The following is a 17,392-nucleotide window of genomic DNA, read 5'->3' as shown; positions in this document are numbered from 1 at the left end:
AAAAAAGCATTATCAGAAAGAGGAGAAAATACATGGGTTATTTTAAGAACATATGAACTATTGTTGATGTATTGTTTTACTCCTGAGTAAAAATCTGAATATAATCCATTTTTCTCTCTATCCTATGCCCAAACTAGATCCCTCCATTACAAACCCTTTATTGGAGGCAGTGATTCTTTGCATATCGAACAAAATGTAGTACCACAGCTTCTTAATTCCATCTTGCATTCCTTCCTCACCGAATTACTTCCTCCTAATTGGAAATTACCTTTTACATTATGTATACACATGCTTGGGAAAAAGTGTGCAAATCTTACCAGTTTGAAACTTGCTGCAATCACTATGTAAAGGTAAAGATTTTCCCCTGACATTAAGTCCAGTCATGTCCGACTGTAGGGGTTGATGCTCATCTCAATTTCTAAGCCAAAGAGCCGGGGTTGTCTGTAGACACCTCCAAGGTCGTAGCTGGCATGACTGCATGGAGCGCCATTATCTTCCCGCCAAAGTGGTACCTATTGATCTACTTACATTTGCATGTTTTCTAACTGCTAGATTGGCAGAAGCTGGGGCTAACAGCGGGCGCTCACTCCGCTCCCCGGATTCGAACCTGTAATCTTTCGGTCCGCAAGTTCAGTAGTTAAACACTTTAACACACTGTGCCATTGGGGGCTCCAATCAGTATGTAGTATTCATGTAATAGGCAACAACTTTGCAAAATCCGCCATTCCTCTCTCAGATGACAAGTTACTTTTGTCCATACAGCTTTGTATAGAAAAAGTCATATTAAACTTCCCAGCAATTCCACAACTTGTAATGTATTGTTTTATAGTGTCAATTTTATTGTGGTTTTATTTACTGTAATGTGTTTTAACTGTTGTATTTGTTTTGTTAGCCACCCTGAGTCCCTGTCGGGAGATGGTGGTGGGGTATAAGAATAATGTTACTTACTTACTTACTAACTGCCAAGCTGAAAAGTGTGCTCTACATTTTACATTCTGACAGTTAATAACTTGAGGCAATTCTTCAAATCACATCTAATCATGTTCATGAGGCTTTACTGTCTAAGCATTTGGACTGGTCATAACCAGGTGTTGAAGGGAGGGTTTAATGGTATGGAGATAGTTGAGTCCAAAATAGTAACAAGAGGACTACTATGGCAATCCATTTGATTACTATTTAAAAATGTATGTTGGCCAAACTTCCGGAAATGATTGCCATGAAGATAAAATTGGCTATGTCCAGGGTCCAAGTCTGTATTAAGTTTGCTCAATGTTAACTAAAGCTATATTAGTCCGCTTGGGGAGATAGGGCAGAATACAAATAAATTTTATTATTATTATATTAATTACATAAATGTTTCAAAGTAACTAGCTTCCATGCCCAAATTTAAGGAGCAACAAGTTGAGACAGAGATGGGCTGTCAATCTAAAACCTAGAAACAACAGGTATGTCACTATATTGTTTTTTTCCTCTAACGAGTCAAGATTATAGCAGTGCAAAAGTAACTGAACAAACCCTTGCTGATGCAATAGACCTAAATCATACTCTAAATCAGTGGTTCTCAACCTGTGGGTCCCCAGGTGTTTCGGTCTACAACTCCCAGAAATCCCAGCCAGTTTTCCAGCCGTTAGGACTTCTGGGAGTTGAAGGCCAAAAATATCTGGGGACCCACAGATTGAGAACCAATGCCCTAAATTATCCCCTAAGTGTTGCCAACTTTTAAAAAGCATTCATATTTTACCATCTAGCAGTCTTGTGTATAACTTCAAGTTGCTTGTCCATAAGGTTTTCTTAGGCCATATTCAGACGGGGTTTGCCAGTTCCTCCAGAATTAGTACTTGTTTCCAGTCTCCCATTAAAATACTAACCTGACCTGATCTTGCCTTGTTTCTGGGATCAGACAGGATCTTGGATGCCTTTCCAGTATTCAGACTACTACTTTCCATTCAAAAATTTCACATTCTTAGTTAAACATAAAATGAGTGATAAATTATAAAAAGAATGATTTGGGTGTTGGGACTAGGACAATGGGACACAAAAGTTCAAATCTCCCCCTTGGCCATGGAAACCCACTGGGTGACTTTGGACATGTCCCACTCAGAGGAAGACAAGGATAGACCTTCCTCTGGATACTTTCTGCCAACAAGTCACCGAAAGTCACTTCAGGGTGTGCAACATTTAAATTACAATGCATTGTAGGTAACATGAGTCAAGTATTTTACAAATAGAAAATGTTGAAGTGTTTGAGCCTAAATCCTCAAAATTGCATATACTAGTAATTCCAATTTAGTTTTTCAACACCTTAGGAATTTTTCTGGAAGCCCCGCTCTGTGTAAGTCAGCTTGTAGTAGTTGTCAATACAAAAATAGAACATTGGTCAGGCATTCAGTGATACTGGCAAATTTGTTGTATATATTACTTAAAAATAAAATTTAGGTATCCTGTAAGTAAGCATATCTATATGCTTAACAAAGGCAGAACCCAGAGTCCCAAATCCAGCTATGTGTGTTAACCAGTGCTATCCAAATGTATTAAAACATTTCTCTAGTTTGTGATTTACAGCATCTTACCATCTTGGATTACTCTCACCTTGCAGTATAATTATTTATTGCCCATTATTGCTTGTCACCAAGCACATTCATATACTCGGGTGAAAATAGCATATGGGTTGTTGCAAAAAGATGTGCTGGGGAAGTAGATTTGCTAGACTTTTCTCAAGAGTCAATTTAAATAGGTCTGAGCAGTACCTGTTACTAGCCTGCAATTTAGGGCATTACTGGTTTAGCCTCCACATTCCCCTTGAACCATCTGTTTCTCATCCCCTTCTGAGGCCAGGTGGGTGGGGACTATAGCTTTGGGACTATTAACATCTTGTATTTGAAACACTCTACCTTGGGAAGTCACTTATTACCTGTTTCCGTTTTTTTTTTCAACAGATGAATCCAATTATAGCTTGCTACTGGGATGGATTATCTGCTATTATTACGTCTTAATCACAGTGCCATATGCCATTTCATCATTGTGGGGTTTTCTGCTTATTAGCATATTTGTAAATCTTGTGCATCAGTTGTTAATGAAGAATACCTCCCACCACCAATAATGATATCAAACTCTGTTTGTAGCGAAGGGATTTCAATGACAGCAGCCAGTGTTTCCACAGCATCATAGTAGTGGCACAGGTGAAACATCTTACCCCAATGCCTTGTTCCTTTTTCCTCAAGCACCACGCAGGTCTCATTTCCCCATGCAGATAGTACAAGCACATTTTAAACTAACATGAAATGGGTCCTGGATAGCTGCAGTGTAAATATCATTACAAAATTGCAGGTATTCATTTCAGCAATTAATTGGTCCGGAGAACACACCACCAAAAAAGAAGAATCAGGTGAACAACAGTCTTCAAAATGCTTTATTGAACTGTGTGTCTTATTGTAATGTGCAGGTGTGTTTGAAAAGACTACAGTTTGAAAACTGGTTTTGAAAATCCTCAACAATAAAAAAAAAATCCCTACCAGGATTTAACTCCCAAAGTAACCAGAGGGTTGGTGTAGAATACCCCCTTTCAAACATTCTGTTGCAGAGACTAAAAGGAAAAAAAGAGAAACTAGTATTGTACTTTATATAGAAATAAATGGGAGTCAAATTAAAAATTGCAGGTGGGTTTTTAAGCCATTTTAGATTAGCATCCATGTCAAAGTTCTATTAAAACCCCATCCTGCTGTTCCAAGTATGACATTTTATTCTAAGATGCTTGTAATGTGGCAGAAGTGGAAGGGTAACAGAGGGAAAAGGGGTGAAGAGAGTGAGAACCAGAGCAAAACATGATTATGGTCTAAAGCCTAGTTTAGATTGAATCAGAAGCTGTGTGCAATTTTGTCTTTATAGTCTAACTTTACATTCCCTTCCCTGCCACCCAGACCCCCCCCCCCAAAAAAAAACCAAAAACCCCTCCTGTCCCTGCCTTGGGGCTATTATGAAAGTCTATGCACAAAAACACTGTACATTTTTATACATACAGGATTAATAGTATAGGCATGTAGGTGGCATGATTCAATTAAAAGGCTTTTTACTTTTTATGCCAGAAAAAAATCAAGAAATAATAAATAAAAAAGGTGCTAGAGTTATCATTAAGAATGCAGTTGTAATATACTGACAAGTCTGGGAAGTCACCTTCTCAAGCTCTCCTGATACTGACAAGTCTCTGCAAACTAGGAAGCAAATACATAAATAACTCGAAACATATGATTGAGACGGTGAATGTTTTAAAACCAAGACAACATAATCCAGATTAACTTTTGTTTTCTTTTAAGACAGTGAATAAATGAATCATCTACACCTGAATAAAACATGTTTTAACAGTTTGAAAATGTTTTTTTAAACAACCACAAAAAGAAAAAATCTTTAAACAAAGCTGAACAAGTATATTTTGATTATAGGGCACACAAAAGCCCCTTTGCCAGAAGGTTTTGGCAGTGGCCTTACTTTTGTGTCTCCTAGAGATACATAAAAAGCAGGCTGAAACTCTTATGTGGATGTGTGATGGTTAAAGAGAGCAACATAAGGGTCACACCGAGCAAAACACCACACCCTGGAAACGACAAGCCGTCCCACTGCAGAGATTTTGCATGATGTGCAAACCGCACATACAAAAAGGTGGTTCAGACAGACATCATTATTCAAAAGCTACTTGATGGCCACACGCTGCTAAGTGAGGACTAACTTCTTTGTCTTGTAACCTTTGAATAATTGGAAAGCTTTTTTGGGGGGAAGAGGGAGTTGTTTATAGTTTTATCCTTGTATTTAAATTATTTTAAATGACAAGGTCACTAAAACTCATGCACGCTGCAAAAAACCTCATGCAGTAAAGGTAAACCATCCAAGCAGTTTTTATTCATTAATATTCATAAATACACACAGCAGCTTCATTAGAGATTTCATTTTTTTCCTCTTCAGTTTGAATGTGGAGTATTAGGAGAGCCTTTTGCATGTCAAAAGTACAGGGCACAGAGGAGTCCCCTCTGCACTGAAACCTACATTTACCTGCTAGAAGTAAAAATTATTTTTAAGTGGAAATGATTATCATATATATCTTTTTTTCTCTCTCTTCCTTTGAATGTACACAATGTAACAAGAGTGACAGACCTGAAATTACAATCACCAAAACAAACCCAAGATAGTTGTTGTCCACTTTCATTGGCAAATACAGCACAGAGGACATTGTCTGCGAAGTGGGATGTCATCAAAGAGGAGGTGGAGGAGGCTCGTTTCCTTTATTACTCTCTTTTAAATTTAGATTTTCTAAAGCAACATCTAAAGGCATAATATCTACACAGCCCATAGCACCAAAATCAGCAACCTCCCCGCGCTCATCCTCATCAGAGGAGGAGCTTTCTTCCCGCATCAAAGTGGACAGGAGAAGCTCTTGAACAAACAGGCTGCGGTCGGCCCGCTCGCTCTCCATTGACTGACGCTCAACTTCAGACATCTTGGGATCGTTCAACCTGCACAAGGAGGGAAGGCGGAAGAGAATGTAGCTAACATTCACAAAAGGAAAAAAATACTATCCAAACCAAAGTGCAGGTGGCATCTGCAGGAGACATCATTCCTTGAGAAATGGGGGGGGGGGGGGTGTCACACTGCTACATTTTTATATTTGTTCCCTACGCCTGTAAAACGTGAAAACATTTTAAAAATTATCATAACCCAACATCCTATTCCCATGACTGAAATTCATATGGTTTTAATTTGGAAAGGTCACAATCACAGGTAGTATTAACTACCATATATACTCAAGTATAAGCCAGGCTTTTCAGCCCCTTTAAAGGATGGAAAAGCTCCTCAATGGCTTATACTTGAGTGAGGGTCCTGGTCGGCTTATATTAGTGTCAGCATATACTTGAGCATATACAGTAATCAGAGTTGGACAGCCTTATCTTACAGTTTTATGTAAATATTTAAAAACATTTAACTTATCTTAAATTACAATTTTATGTAAATATCCAAAAACATTTTGCCTCAATTAATATAATTTTATTGATATCTATTTTTATTTTTGAAATTTACCAGTAGCTACTGCATTTCCTACCCTCATCTTATACTCATGTCAATAAGTTTCCCCAGTTTTCTGTGGTAAAATTCGGTGCCTTGGCTTATATTTGGGTCAGCTTATACTCGAGTATATACAGTACTTGTCTATGCCTGCAGTCCCCGGGCTATTGACAAGATAGGATCTGTGGCTTTGTTTTCAAGTTAAATTTGTAAGTCAGAATGGGATTGCTTTTTAAGTGTAACTCCTGCCGTGTGTGTGTGTGTGTGTGTGTGCGTGCGTCTTTAGATAGCATAGGGAAGGGCTAACACCTCTGTGGTGTTTGTTTTGCTGTCTGTGCCCCTGTTCAGAAGATTTCACCTAATTTTCTGCCCCTATGACAACTGGATTTTGAAAATTGTGAATTGTTGTGAGAATAAGGATTGGTGAAAAAAACTTCAGTGGATACACCTTTTTCTCATGCTAACTCTTTCAGGAGTGAATTCCCTTTCCTGTTGTTTCACCCCCGTTCTTAACTGTAAGTCATATGTCTGTAAATCGGAGAATGCCTGTATACAAAATTGGAAGCCACCACTATTGAGTTCAGCTGCCCCAATCCTTCTTCCATGCTGCCCAATCAAAACCATTTCAAATAACTACTATAAAAATTGAAGTTTGCTAACAGAGATACTTCTGCAAATGTGTGTACTGATAGGAAGGATCACAGGCCTGAGATCATATTATCTAAATGCAACACCTCCAGATAAAGGCTTCAGTAGACAAGATTAAGACTGATTTCTCTGTGAGCCACCAGTGAGCTAAATTAAAGCTATTGTTTTGACTCAAGTGAAGACTGTCCTATATTTGTTCCAAATATTCTTGTGAAAGACATTTTGATCTCAATGTACGTTTTTTGGAAGAAAAGTGCTAAAGGTGATACACTACATTTGTGGCACATTAAAGTCTTACTTATTGTGGAACACGTTTTTATATTCCAACGTCCATTCCAACATAACATGAGCACAAGCTTAGAAAATAATTATAATCAGTGGGATCAAATGGAAATGTAATGCAAAAATAATAGTTTGCACTCATTAAGGCTGGCCTGTCAGTTGCTATTTTTCAGGAAATGAATTACAAATGGAGATTCCACTCTCAGCAAGCACCATCTCATCAACCATCCTAGATTTGCTAAATTCATTTACTCATTTATTGGGATAGGAAAAATACATGATGTTTTGGTATTTAATTTGTAAAAACATAACGTAATTTGATGTTTAATAGGCCTTTCCTCAATCCCACCTTATTATCCAAGGTTTTCACTTATCCAACATTCTGCCAGCCCATTTATGTTGGACAAGCGAGTCTTGACTGTACATAAACGCACACCCCAACACTGAATATTTCATTAGTTTCAACACCCCTGGTGGCGCAATGGTTAAACACTTGTGCCAGCAGAACTGCTGACCAACAGGTCGGCAGTTCGAATCTGGGGAGAGTGGGTGAGCTCCCTCTGTCATCTCCAGTTCCCCATGCGGGGACATGAGAGAAGCTTCTCACAAGGATGATAAAAACATCAGACATATGGGTATCCCCTGGGCAACGTCCTTGCAGACAGCTAATTGTCTCACACCAGAAGCGACTTCCAGTTTCTCAAGTCACTCCTGACACGGAAAAAATAAGCACCCCTGGTCTTTCTTTAAGCCTCTTGTAACTATTCAAGATTTTGAACCAAATCACTCCAGAGTTAGTCATGTTTAGTATCAATCCATTGACATCACGTAACTTAATCACGTCTTAACCTTTCAATAAGTCTCTTCTAAGCATGACGAGTTTGGCTCAAACTTAACATGTATTTTGGGTTTGTAAAATGCTTCATGATTTAACATGATCAAGGTTCATTGACATTTTCAGTAAATGAATTAAAGCCTTGGGAAGGTGTCAGAAAAGGGGGTGGAGAGAATTCTTATACTGTATATGCAAACCCTTTATTAGTTTAACTCAAGCGTGGGCAAACTTCAGCCCTCCAGGACTTCAACTCCCAGAAATCCCAGCCAGCTTACCAGTTTGAAAACATTAAATTAAATGCCTTTGGACTGCTCAGTTAATTTGTGGGTTTATCCATAGGAACAAAACATGCATGAAGAGGGACCGAAGCTTTAGAATGAGTTACCTTGTAAGGAGGAACTGAGAGTTTTGGATAGCTTGCTGACTGTTTTCTGCATTAGATGTGTTGGTTGTTGCTGTCGATTGTGTAATAGTGGTGGTGACGCTGCTAGTGTTGGTGCGCCTTGTCGCGTTACGTGCAGTCTCCAGTTGTTGCCGTGCCGCCTGTGCATGCTGCCGTTCTAGTTGCAGCTGCATCTGCAACTGCTGTAACTGAGAAGCGGAAGGGCCAGAGGAGTTGAGCTGTCCCCCTGCAGAACGCCTCACACCAGACAACTGAGATAAAAGCTCTGCCAACAGGGAAAAAAAAGAAGAAACAGGAATTACATTCAAATTCAGAATCACAAACTCAATGCAATGTTAAAGAAACTTTTCATTATTATAATAAATTCCTTGCAGAATTTTCATTTTACTAGTATTTCATACGATAAACACAATACTGCTTCAGGGCCCCCATGGCAATTTAGTTTTAACACATTGTGAAAATCTAACACTGACTTGTGCAAGAAAAGAATGGAACTTTTGAAAATACCAAATTCCCTATTCAATCAACCCAAATAAATTGCCACTGTAACAGATGCATATATACAGAGTGTTTCAAAATAATGGGCCCAATTCCAAAGCAGTATATTTCACGATGGCAACATGTTACAAAACATTACAAACGGTTTAACTGGTTGTGAAGTTATCAACTTTACTGACCATTTTGAGCCTGAAACAAATGGGAGAATATCTCATTAGGTCTTAATGTTGCGGGGTCGCCGTCTAGCAAATGACTGAGGCTAGGGGTAGTTTGTGTGCTGGGAGAGGCATCTAGCGGCAATCCTTTGAAACTCTATGCCCCGCCCTTTCAAGTGGCAATTCGTGGCTGCAGAACTATAGCAATTGATAAAAGATGGACAACACCCTGTGTTAAAGGTAATAAAGATAAAGAATATGGAGACCTCCAGATGTCCATGGACAGCAACTCCCATCAGCCCGAGGCAGTGCAGCCAATGGTAGGGCAGAGAGGAGTTGCAATTCCACATAATCTAGTGGGTCATATGTTTCCCATCCCTATTCTGAAAGAAAGATAATATTAACTTACACACATTCCTAGTTTTAGCAATGCAGAATGCGTTTTGCAGGATTCACAAAGACAAAGGAGTATATTAAATATTCATAAATCTTACCAGCTATAGGATCCATGGCTTCCCTATTGCTTGGAGAATATGAACTCTGCGAAGATGAAAACCCACCAGTGGAACTGCTAGTAAAGTGCATGTTTGATCTACGTGCGCGAGGGCCACCCAGACCTCGGCCTGGGTGAAACATTCTACGTACATGCCGAACACCGCTGGATTCATCCTAACCAAGACGTTAAGGGAAAAATCTGAACATCAAAGATGAAAGTATTGCAAACAAAACCTTAAGATACAAACAGATTGGAAGCAAATGTTATACAATTTCTTGGGTTCATGTTAACAACGTTAGCATTACAGCGCGTAAAGCAGACCTAAACTACATGAAAATATCAGTCCCACATTGTATACTGGGGGTTTCAATCATCTAATCTGTTTGAGGTATATTTCTTGAGAGAGGACCACATGTATCTATTAGCTCCATACGGAAGCCTCCCACAAGGATGGTAAAAACATCAAAACATCCGGGCGTCCCCTGGGCAACATCCTTGCAGACGGCCAATTTTCTCACTCCAGAAGTGACTCAAGTTGCTCCTGACACGGAAAAAAAAAAATCAAATACAAGTTAAAATTTGAATTCACTCTTTTGCTACACTGAGCTTTCCTGCAACAGGGTTCAAGCAGAACCCCATTAACAAGCAAGAGTCATAAAATATTACAGATATTGCTAAAACTGTTTTTTTAGTTCAAAAGCTCCAGTGACCACTCTGTAATAATATCAGCCCACAACAAATTATGTGGCAGATAGAAAGAGCATAATTACATACATTCAATAGAATGCACTAACAAACAGATTTAAAAGAATTTATTCCTGTGAATATTTTCCTATTACAATTATTCCCATTAAATGAAGTGAGGTTTATTATTTAGAGAAGAAACAAATTTCCATTTTTCTTTAAAGAGAAAGAAAATAAGCTCTACCACTTTATGCCAGCTGTTACCAGAGCAGTAAATATTGTGTGTTCAAATGCAGATACCTTTGGCATATGTTGCAATTCAAACAAAACACCTGCTTTAGAATCAATATATATTGCTATTAAGTATACAAGGCAACCACTATGCATACAAAAGGATATTAAATCTCTAGGAGCTCTATGTTCCAGTGTAAGATGAGCTGCAAAGTCATCTGTAACATGATTGGGATCTCCACCAGGTAATGCTGCACATATTGGACAAATCTGAAATGATAAAAGAGCAAAATTCTTCAATACCAACAACTGACCACTAGAAATTAACACATTTGAGAACACTCTTTACAGCCAGGAATTAAGACAGCTTCCTTCAGTTTTGTCTTCTAGTTCACGATCAGAATACTGGTAAGTCTTATAATTAATGTGGGGAAAGCAATTCAAATCCCACATTCATTCACCAGAACGTTCTACTTTCTGTAGTACTTTATTTCTCCCAACTATCCAGATATTAGGGAGGATGTCACTGCAACTTGCACTAGCACTACCTTTAATATATTGTATTTTACCTGAATAATCTGTCTTATAATTGTACTGTATTAGGTTTTTTATTTGCATTACTTTACCCTTTCCCTGTATGTGCACATGTGCATATTTTGGATTGCATGTCTTTGCCAGGGCAGGCTATTTATGTTATTTTACTTATAAAATGTACATGGAAGATAAGGAATCCACCATGAATATTCCATTATCTCTTCATGTCACATATCAGAGGCACCTTTTCTAAGGCCTAGACAGAACAATAAAGGCATTCACTCCTTATAAGAGCCATCTTTTTGGTTTCTATGTTCTATGTTTGGTTTCTATGTTCAAATCTGCTCTAAAGAGAAGGCATGGAATCCAAGAGTGTTTGTCTGCTAACAAAAAAAAGCTGACCAAAAAAAAAAAAAACAACGTTTCTCCTCGCCACACTCCAGGTCTGCTGTGAAAGATGGGAAGAACCTTGGGAAAATATTTGGAGGGGCAGAAAGGAAAAGGAGAATCCCTACTACACAAGTGCACTACATTACGTGGAACCCAGAGACAGAGAGGATCAATCCAGTTAACTGGGGCAACTCCTTCTAAATATATCCTCTGATGTCAGAGGAAGCATGTAGAATGCTTTTCTACTCTCCTTTAGGTAAGCAAAGAAACATGCAGCCTTCAGGTGGGAAAGACTTTGTTTTGGGAGCAAAATATATCAGCTGCTTCTTCCTTCCAGGAGCAGGTAAAAATAGAAGCAAATACCTTGCAGCTTCTACTATTATTGGGCTACTAAGCACAGAAGGCTTTCAGGTAGCCACTATTCTAGAATTAGAAAGATCTGCTTCATAGTTCAGTTTGATAATTTACTCATCTTCCCTTTGCATTCTTTGACACAAGTACACGAAAAGCATAGGATTGCTGTGAAAGATAAAGCTATCCTTGACAAGCCTTTCAGATTCCTTGGAGTTTATTAACTGTTAACAAGAAACTATACAACTCTGAATCTTTTGTAAAGAAATAAACCTGCTCAATATACATTTGGAGTTATTAATAAGTACTAGCATATTTTTTCCATGCAGAAAAGCCCCCTTTTGAGTCTAAGCCAATCTGAAAACACTGGTGTTAGAATATTTATAATATGTATTACAACATATCTGGTGGGCAGTAGGAGGCTGTCTAGGTCGATTCACCATGTCACTCAACTTTAGCTGAAATAGAGGCTTATAGCAAAAGAATAATCTTTCTATGAAATGTTTGAATATTTGGTGTTTCTACAGTGTCCTAAAAGAAACTTCGGAGGGAGGGAGCCAAGACAAACCATCAGTGAAATTTGGAGTACTGTATTACTACTACTTTAATCTGAACAATTATAAATATCCTATTTGATTCATCAAGACATCCTTGCAAAATGATAGGCAGGTCATTGGGTATTTTAACAGTCAAAGCACAATGGAAAGGCTTCTGGGGCACAAATAGCAGGGCCCTTTATTACTAAAATGTTAAATTTCCCATTCTGTGATGAAGATACTCTTCCTAAGTAGTATCAAAATAATGCAAGCCCAATCTATATATATAAAAGGGTCATGAAATTTCAGCCTAGGACAAAACAACAAAACTACACATCCCAGAAACACTAAACTTGGCAGCACAACCCCGCATCCATGCCTCTACGTTCATACAACAAAAAGAAAAGAAAAATAAAGTCCTAATTAGAGGGAGATGAATAATTGTTTTTATCCAATTGCTGCCAGTTAGAAGGCTAAGCTCTGCCCACTTGGTCTCCTAGCAACCCACTCAGTCCAGGGCCTCTTCAATCAGGCCTCTTCCCCACTGCCTATAAAATACAGATTATCTAATTTGCACTGGATTATATGGCAGTGTAGACTCAAGGCCCTTCCACACAGCTCTATAACCCATTTATAATCTTATATTATCTGCTTTAAACTGGATTATCTTGAGTCCACACTGCCATATAATCCACTTCAGTGTGCATTTTATACAGCTGTGTAGAAGGGACCTCATATAATCCAGTTCTAAGCAGATAATATAAGATTATAAATATACAGTGGAGTCTCACTTATCCAACATAAACAGGCCGGCAGAACGTTGGATAAGCAAATATGTTGGATAATATGAAGGGATTCAGGAAAATCCTATTAAACATCAAATTAGGTAATCATTATACAATTTAAGCACCAAAACATCATGTTATACAACAAATTTGACAGAAAAAGTAGTTCCATGTGCAGTAGTGCTATGTTGTAATTACTGTATTTACAAATTTACCACCAAAATATCACAATGAATTTAAAACACTGACTACAAAAACATTGACTACTAAAAAGCAGACTGCGTTGGATAATCCAGAACATTGGATAAGCGAATGTTGGATAAGTGAGATTCTACTGTAATATGAAATAATTATTGTGGTAGAATAATACAGAACAATATAATCTCTAAAACCAAGACAGTAAATAAAGAGCAACACTCTGAAAGCAGGTAAATTGGGAATTCCAGAAAGGAAACAATCAGGGCCAGCTAACACCTCCCAACAAAAAATTCACTCAGGGAGGCAGCAGCCAGGCTTTAAAGGTGCAAGGCCATTACATGCTAATCAGTTTGCCTAATTGCAGCATTCATACTTCCCTCCAACAGACAAAAAAAAACAATCAGAAATATTGTATATTCACAAGGTTTAGGAAATAATATCCCCTCATGGCACAGAGTGTTAAAGCGCTGAACTGCTGAGCTTCTGGACTGAAAGGTCACAGGTTTGAATTGGGGGAGCGGAGAGAGCCCCCACTGTTAGCCCCAGCTTCTGCCAACCCTAAATTTCAAAAACATGCAAATCTGAGTAGATGAATAGGTACCGCTCCGGCGGGAAGGTAACAGCACTCCATGCAGTCATGCCACATGACCTTGGAGGAGTCTACGGACAACGCCAGCTCTTTGGCTTAGAAATGGAGATGAGCACCAACCCCCAGAGTCAGACACGACTGGACTTAATGTCAGGGGAAAACCTTTACCCTTTACCTTAACTACTACCAATTCCTCAATACTTTATTTCCCATACCACCATACTTCGCCACACCAACGCGTGGCCAGGCACAGCTAGTGTAAATATAAAGTTATGGCTTGAATAACTGCTTCACACACACACACACACGTATATATATTGGCAAGAGAATGACTAGAAACACGTTACTACTTTTATAATACAACCTGGTGCCTTTCCAATGTGATAGACTACAACCTCCCTCATTCTCACTCAGCATAGATCTTAATGAAATACTTCTACCCTGTCCTATAAAAATCTCAGACCAGATTTCTACTTGTTATGTAAATAAGATTTCATTTATGGCTATACCCATCAGGTTTTAAATGGTATATGTGAAAGACTGAATCTTATGAAAGTCTGGATGTATGTGTTGAGAATGATATGCCAATGCAAATGAGTGCAAGATTTCTCATTTATATAAAACTAGTTTGGATCATCTCCAGGAAGTTGCTTTCAAGATGCTAATTACATCACTGTCTCCAAAAAAGTAGAGGAGGCAGGATAGCATACAAATATAATATGAAAGGTGAAATTTTACTTCCAGACAACTTCCATTTTCATTTTCACAGCAACAGTCCATCCTCGCCAAGAGAAAAGGAAGAAGTCACTAAATGATGGGAAAACGCAAGAAAGGGTAAAGTTATCCCAACATCTTTTTCCTTATGAAGTTCAGTCATAATGATTCCCTGAGTGCTTCTCCTGTAGCCATACATGAAGGAATGTTCCCTCACATCTTTTAAGACATTCTGAATTTCCATTCTGGAAGCTAGAATTAAATCCACAAAACTAAGAAACTTAAAAGTGAAATTTCTACATGCAAAGCCTTACTGTGCCGAAGTGAGGCTCATTCACGCATGCCAAATGCAAGCCCAAATTCGGCCTGCAATATAATTTTATGAAGCCCACAGGGCTTTCAATGATAGAGCAACATAAAATGATAGTTACATTTGTAATGCCTTAGAATTATAAATGTCCCTTTAAAGGCTGATTTGGCCCTTGGTGAAAATGAGTTTGACATCCCTGACCTAATCTATTACATCTTCCTGGGTATTATCACATCCACATAAAAATTCTACCAAAACACACTGTATACAGCCAGTCCCCGAGTTACAAACATCCAACTTACAAATAACTCACAGTTCAAAACAGGAGTGAGACAACGGAAAGTGAGAGAACTCAACACCTAGGAAGGGGGATTCACTCCTGAAAGAATTATCATGGCGAATAGGTATCTCTACTAAAGCTTTAACACTAATTCTTGTTTTCACAACAAGCCAGGGATAGAAAGTGAGGTACAATCTTTTAAATAGAGGAACAGACAGCAAAACAAACATCACAAGGGTGTTAACCCCTATCTTATCCAAAGTGCATATGTATGTATGTATGTATGTATGTATGTGTGTGTGTGTGTATATATATAGCTGGAGTTACACTTAAAATGTACCTGTTCTGACTTACAAACACGTTTAACTTAAGAACAAACATACAAAACCTATCTCAAGAATGGGCAAACTAAAGCCCTGGGGCAGGATGCAGGCCCCTGGGTGCCTACCTCAGGCCCTCCTCATTTTCCCTGTCCTCTTGGCATAAGGATGCCTGCCACATCTTTATGCAGAAAGGACGAAGAAGGAAGCAGCTTGAGCCCTCTGGAGCACTCTTAGCAACCGTGTGTCTCGCCCTCCTCCCTGCATAAGGATGGTGCGAGAGGCCCTGTAATTATGCCAGGAGGACGGCTCAAGGAACGCAGGTAGCGGAGCGCTCTCACATGTCTTGCCCTCCTTCCGGCATAATGCTGAGAAGACAGCCCAAATATCGAGGGAGGAATATTGGGGAGGAGAATTGGGGCACTTGCCGCATGTCTCATTTTCCTCCCGACATAAGGAAGGGGTGAGCATCCCTGTCCTTATGCTAGGAGGACAATCTGAGGATGACCCGAGCCCTTGCCCCAGGCTCTCCTGGTCCCTCCCTCTCTCATGCCTTCTGCGCCTGTCCCACCCAGTGTGTGCCTGACTGCCTTCTCACCTGGCCCAGCCCTCCTGGCCGAGCCCACAATGCGGCCCCCAAGACAAAAAAGTTTGCCTGTGCCTGACCTATCTTGTTCGTAACTTGGGGACTGCTTGTATTTCTACTGTGTTAACTTCTAGAACAGATAATGGAAAAATAAATTATACATAAATACATAAACAACTTCCTCCCTGAAGTTGTGGTTATTAAGGCTGTGGCCTTCTCGGTAGTGGCTCCCCAGCTGTGGAATGCCCTCCCCAGTAGTGTTCAACAAGCCCCGACTCTCCTAGGTTTTAGGAAAGCAGTGAAGATGTGGCTATATGCTCAAGCATTCGAGGAGTAAATATCTGAGGCGATATGGCTTGAATTAAGGCATACGCTAAAGGTGTCAGTGGACGAATCTAACTACATATGCGTTTTAAAATTTTATAATTCATGTTTTAATAGAGTTTAATAGAGTTTTTAACTGATGTGGTATTGTTATAATGTTTATTGATTTTGTTATTGTTTTATTGAATGTGTTCTGGGCAATGTAAATTGCCAACTGTTGTAAGCCGCCCTGAGTCTCTACGGGTGAGAAGGGTGGGGTAAAAGTGATGTAAATAAATAAATGTGCACAACTTATGGCAAACCATGAATTCAAAGAATCACCGAGTTAGAAGAGACTATATAGGACATCTAGTCCAACCTCCTGCCATGCAGGAAAAGCATAATCAATTCATTCACACCAAGTTTATTACTACATCACTGCTTATGCCTGCATCACTTTTCTTTTTATATAATACTGCTACAGTCAAGTTAAGGCATAGTGGAAGCTACAATTAACTGCTATACCAGATGACCATTTTAGTATGTTTTATTTCATTTTTATCACCTCCCATGTGGAGTACACAGGGTGATTTCCAAGAGATATCTCATCCAGACACTAACCCAGAAACACAACTTCATTAAAATAGTCGATAGCATCAAGAGCTTTTTAACTTTAGCTTATAGGAAAAAGTGCAGGTATAAATTACTCACTCCATGTTCAAAATTAGCCTTATTTCACATATTTGTCCCAGTCAGTCAAGTTCTTCATTTGGTGACTTCTCTGGAATTTGACCTAACTGAATAAACTCTACAGGAAAAAACAGCCTGTAGACTTAGCTTCATTGTTGCCCTTATTTTCAGGAAGTCAAACACAGAAAATTACCATTGTTTAATAAAAGCTGTGTGTCTTTATAAAAGGATAAAACTGTATATATGTGATCAGGTGATGTCAAGGGAGAAAAATATTATTTTAAAAATACATTTGCAGTCGAAGAGGAGAATATATTTACTGGTCTGAGTGGTTCTAACGCTTGGTTCCTGAAAAGGGTTTGGTATTTAATTTGCTTTTAGAGATAATGGTAGCTGCCTTTAACATTTCTTTTAAATAGAAAACAAAAGAAGATAATGATTTTAAAGCAAATGAAGATTAGTTTTCTAGAAATCAGTGTTTCTACACATATTAAGTATGCATCCAAAAACCTCACGACTTTTTTTA

The 17,392-nt window shown here is 38.8% G+C and overlaps 1 protein-coding gene across 1 annotated transcript in view; it reads right to left on the bottom strand.

The window, feature by feature from the left end:
* Positions 1-3,391: 3,391 nt before the first annotated feature.
* kcmf1 (potassium channel modulatory factor 1) overlaps positions 3,392-17,392 on the bottom strand; it is a 55,981-nt gene continuing 41,980 nt past the window's right edge. Inside the window, exons 4-7 of the mRNA XM_008118710.3 lie at positions 10,449-10,550; positions 9,364-9,538; positions 8,199-8,481; positions 3,392-5,501 (exon numbers count right to left, since the gene is read on the bottom strand). Coding sequence (XP_008116917.1) covers positions 5,240-5,501; positions 8,199-8,481; positions 9,364-9,538; positions 10,449-10,550 — 822 coding nt within the window. The 3' untranslated portion in view covers positions 3,392-5,239. The remainder of the gene's footprint in view (positions 5,502-8,198; positions 8,482-9,363; positions 9,539-10,448; positions 10,551-17,392) is intronic.

The sequence above is a fragment of the Anolis carolinensis genome, chromosome 2, assembly GCF_035594765.1.
Source record: "Anolis carolinensis isolate JA03-04 chromosome 2, rAnoCar3.1.pri, whole genome shotgun sequence".
Taxonomy (NCBI): domain Eukaryota; kingdom Metazoa; phylum Chordata; class Lepidosauria; order Squamata; family Dactyloidae; genus Anolis; species Anolis carolinensis.
Note: the sequence above shows the minus strand (reverse complement) of the source record. Positions and strands in the feature narration are given on the sequence as shown.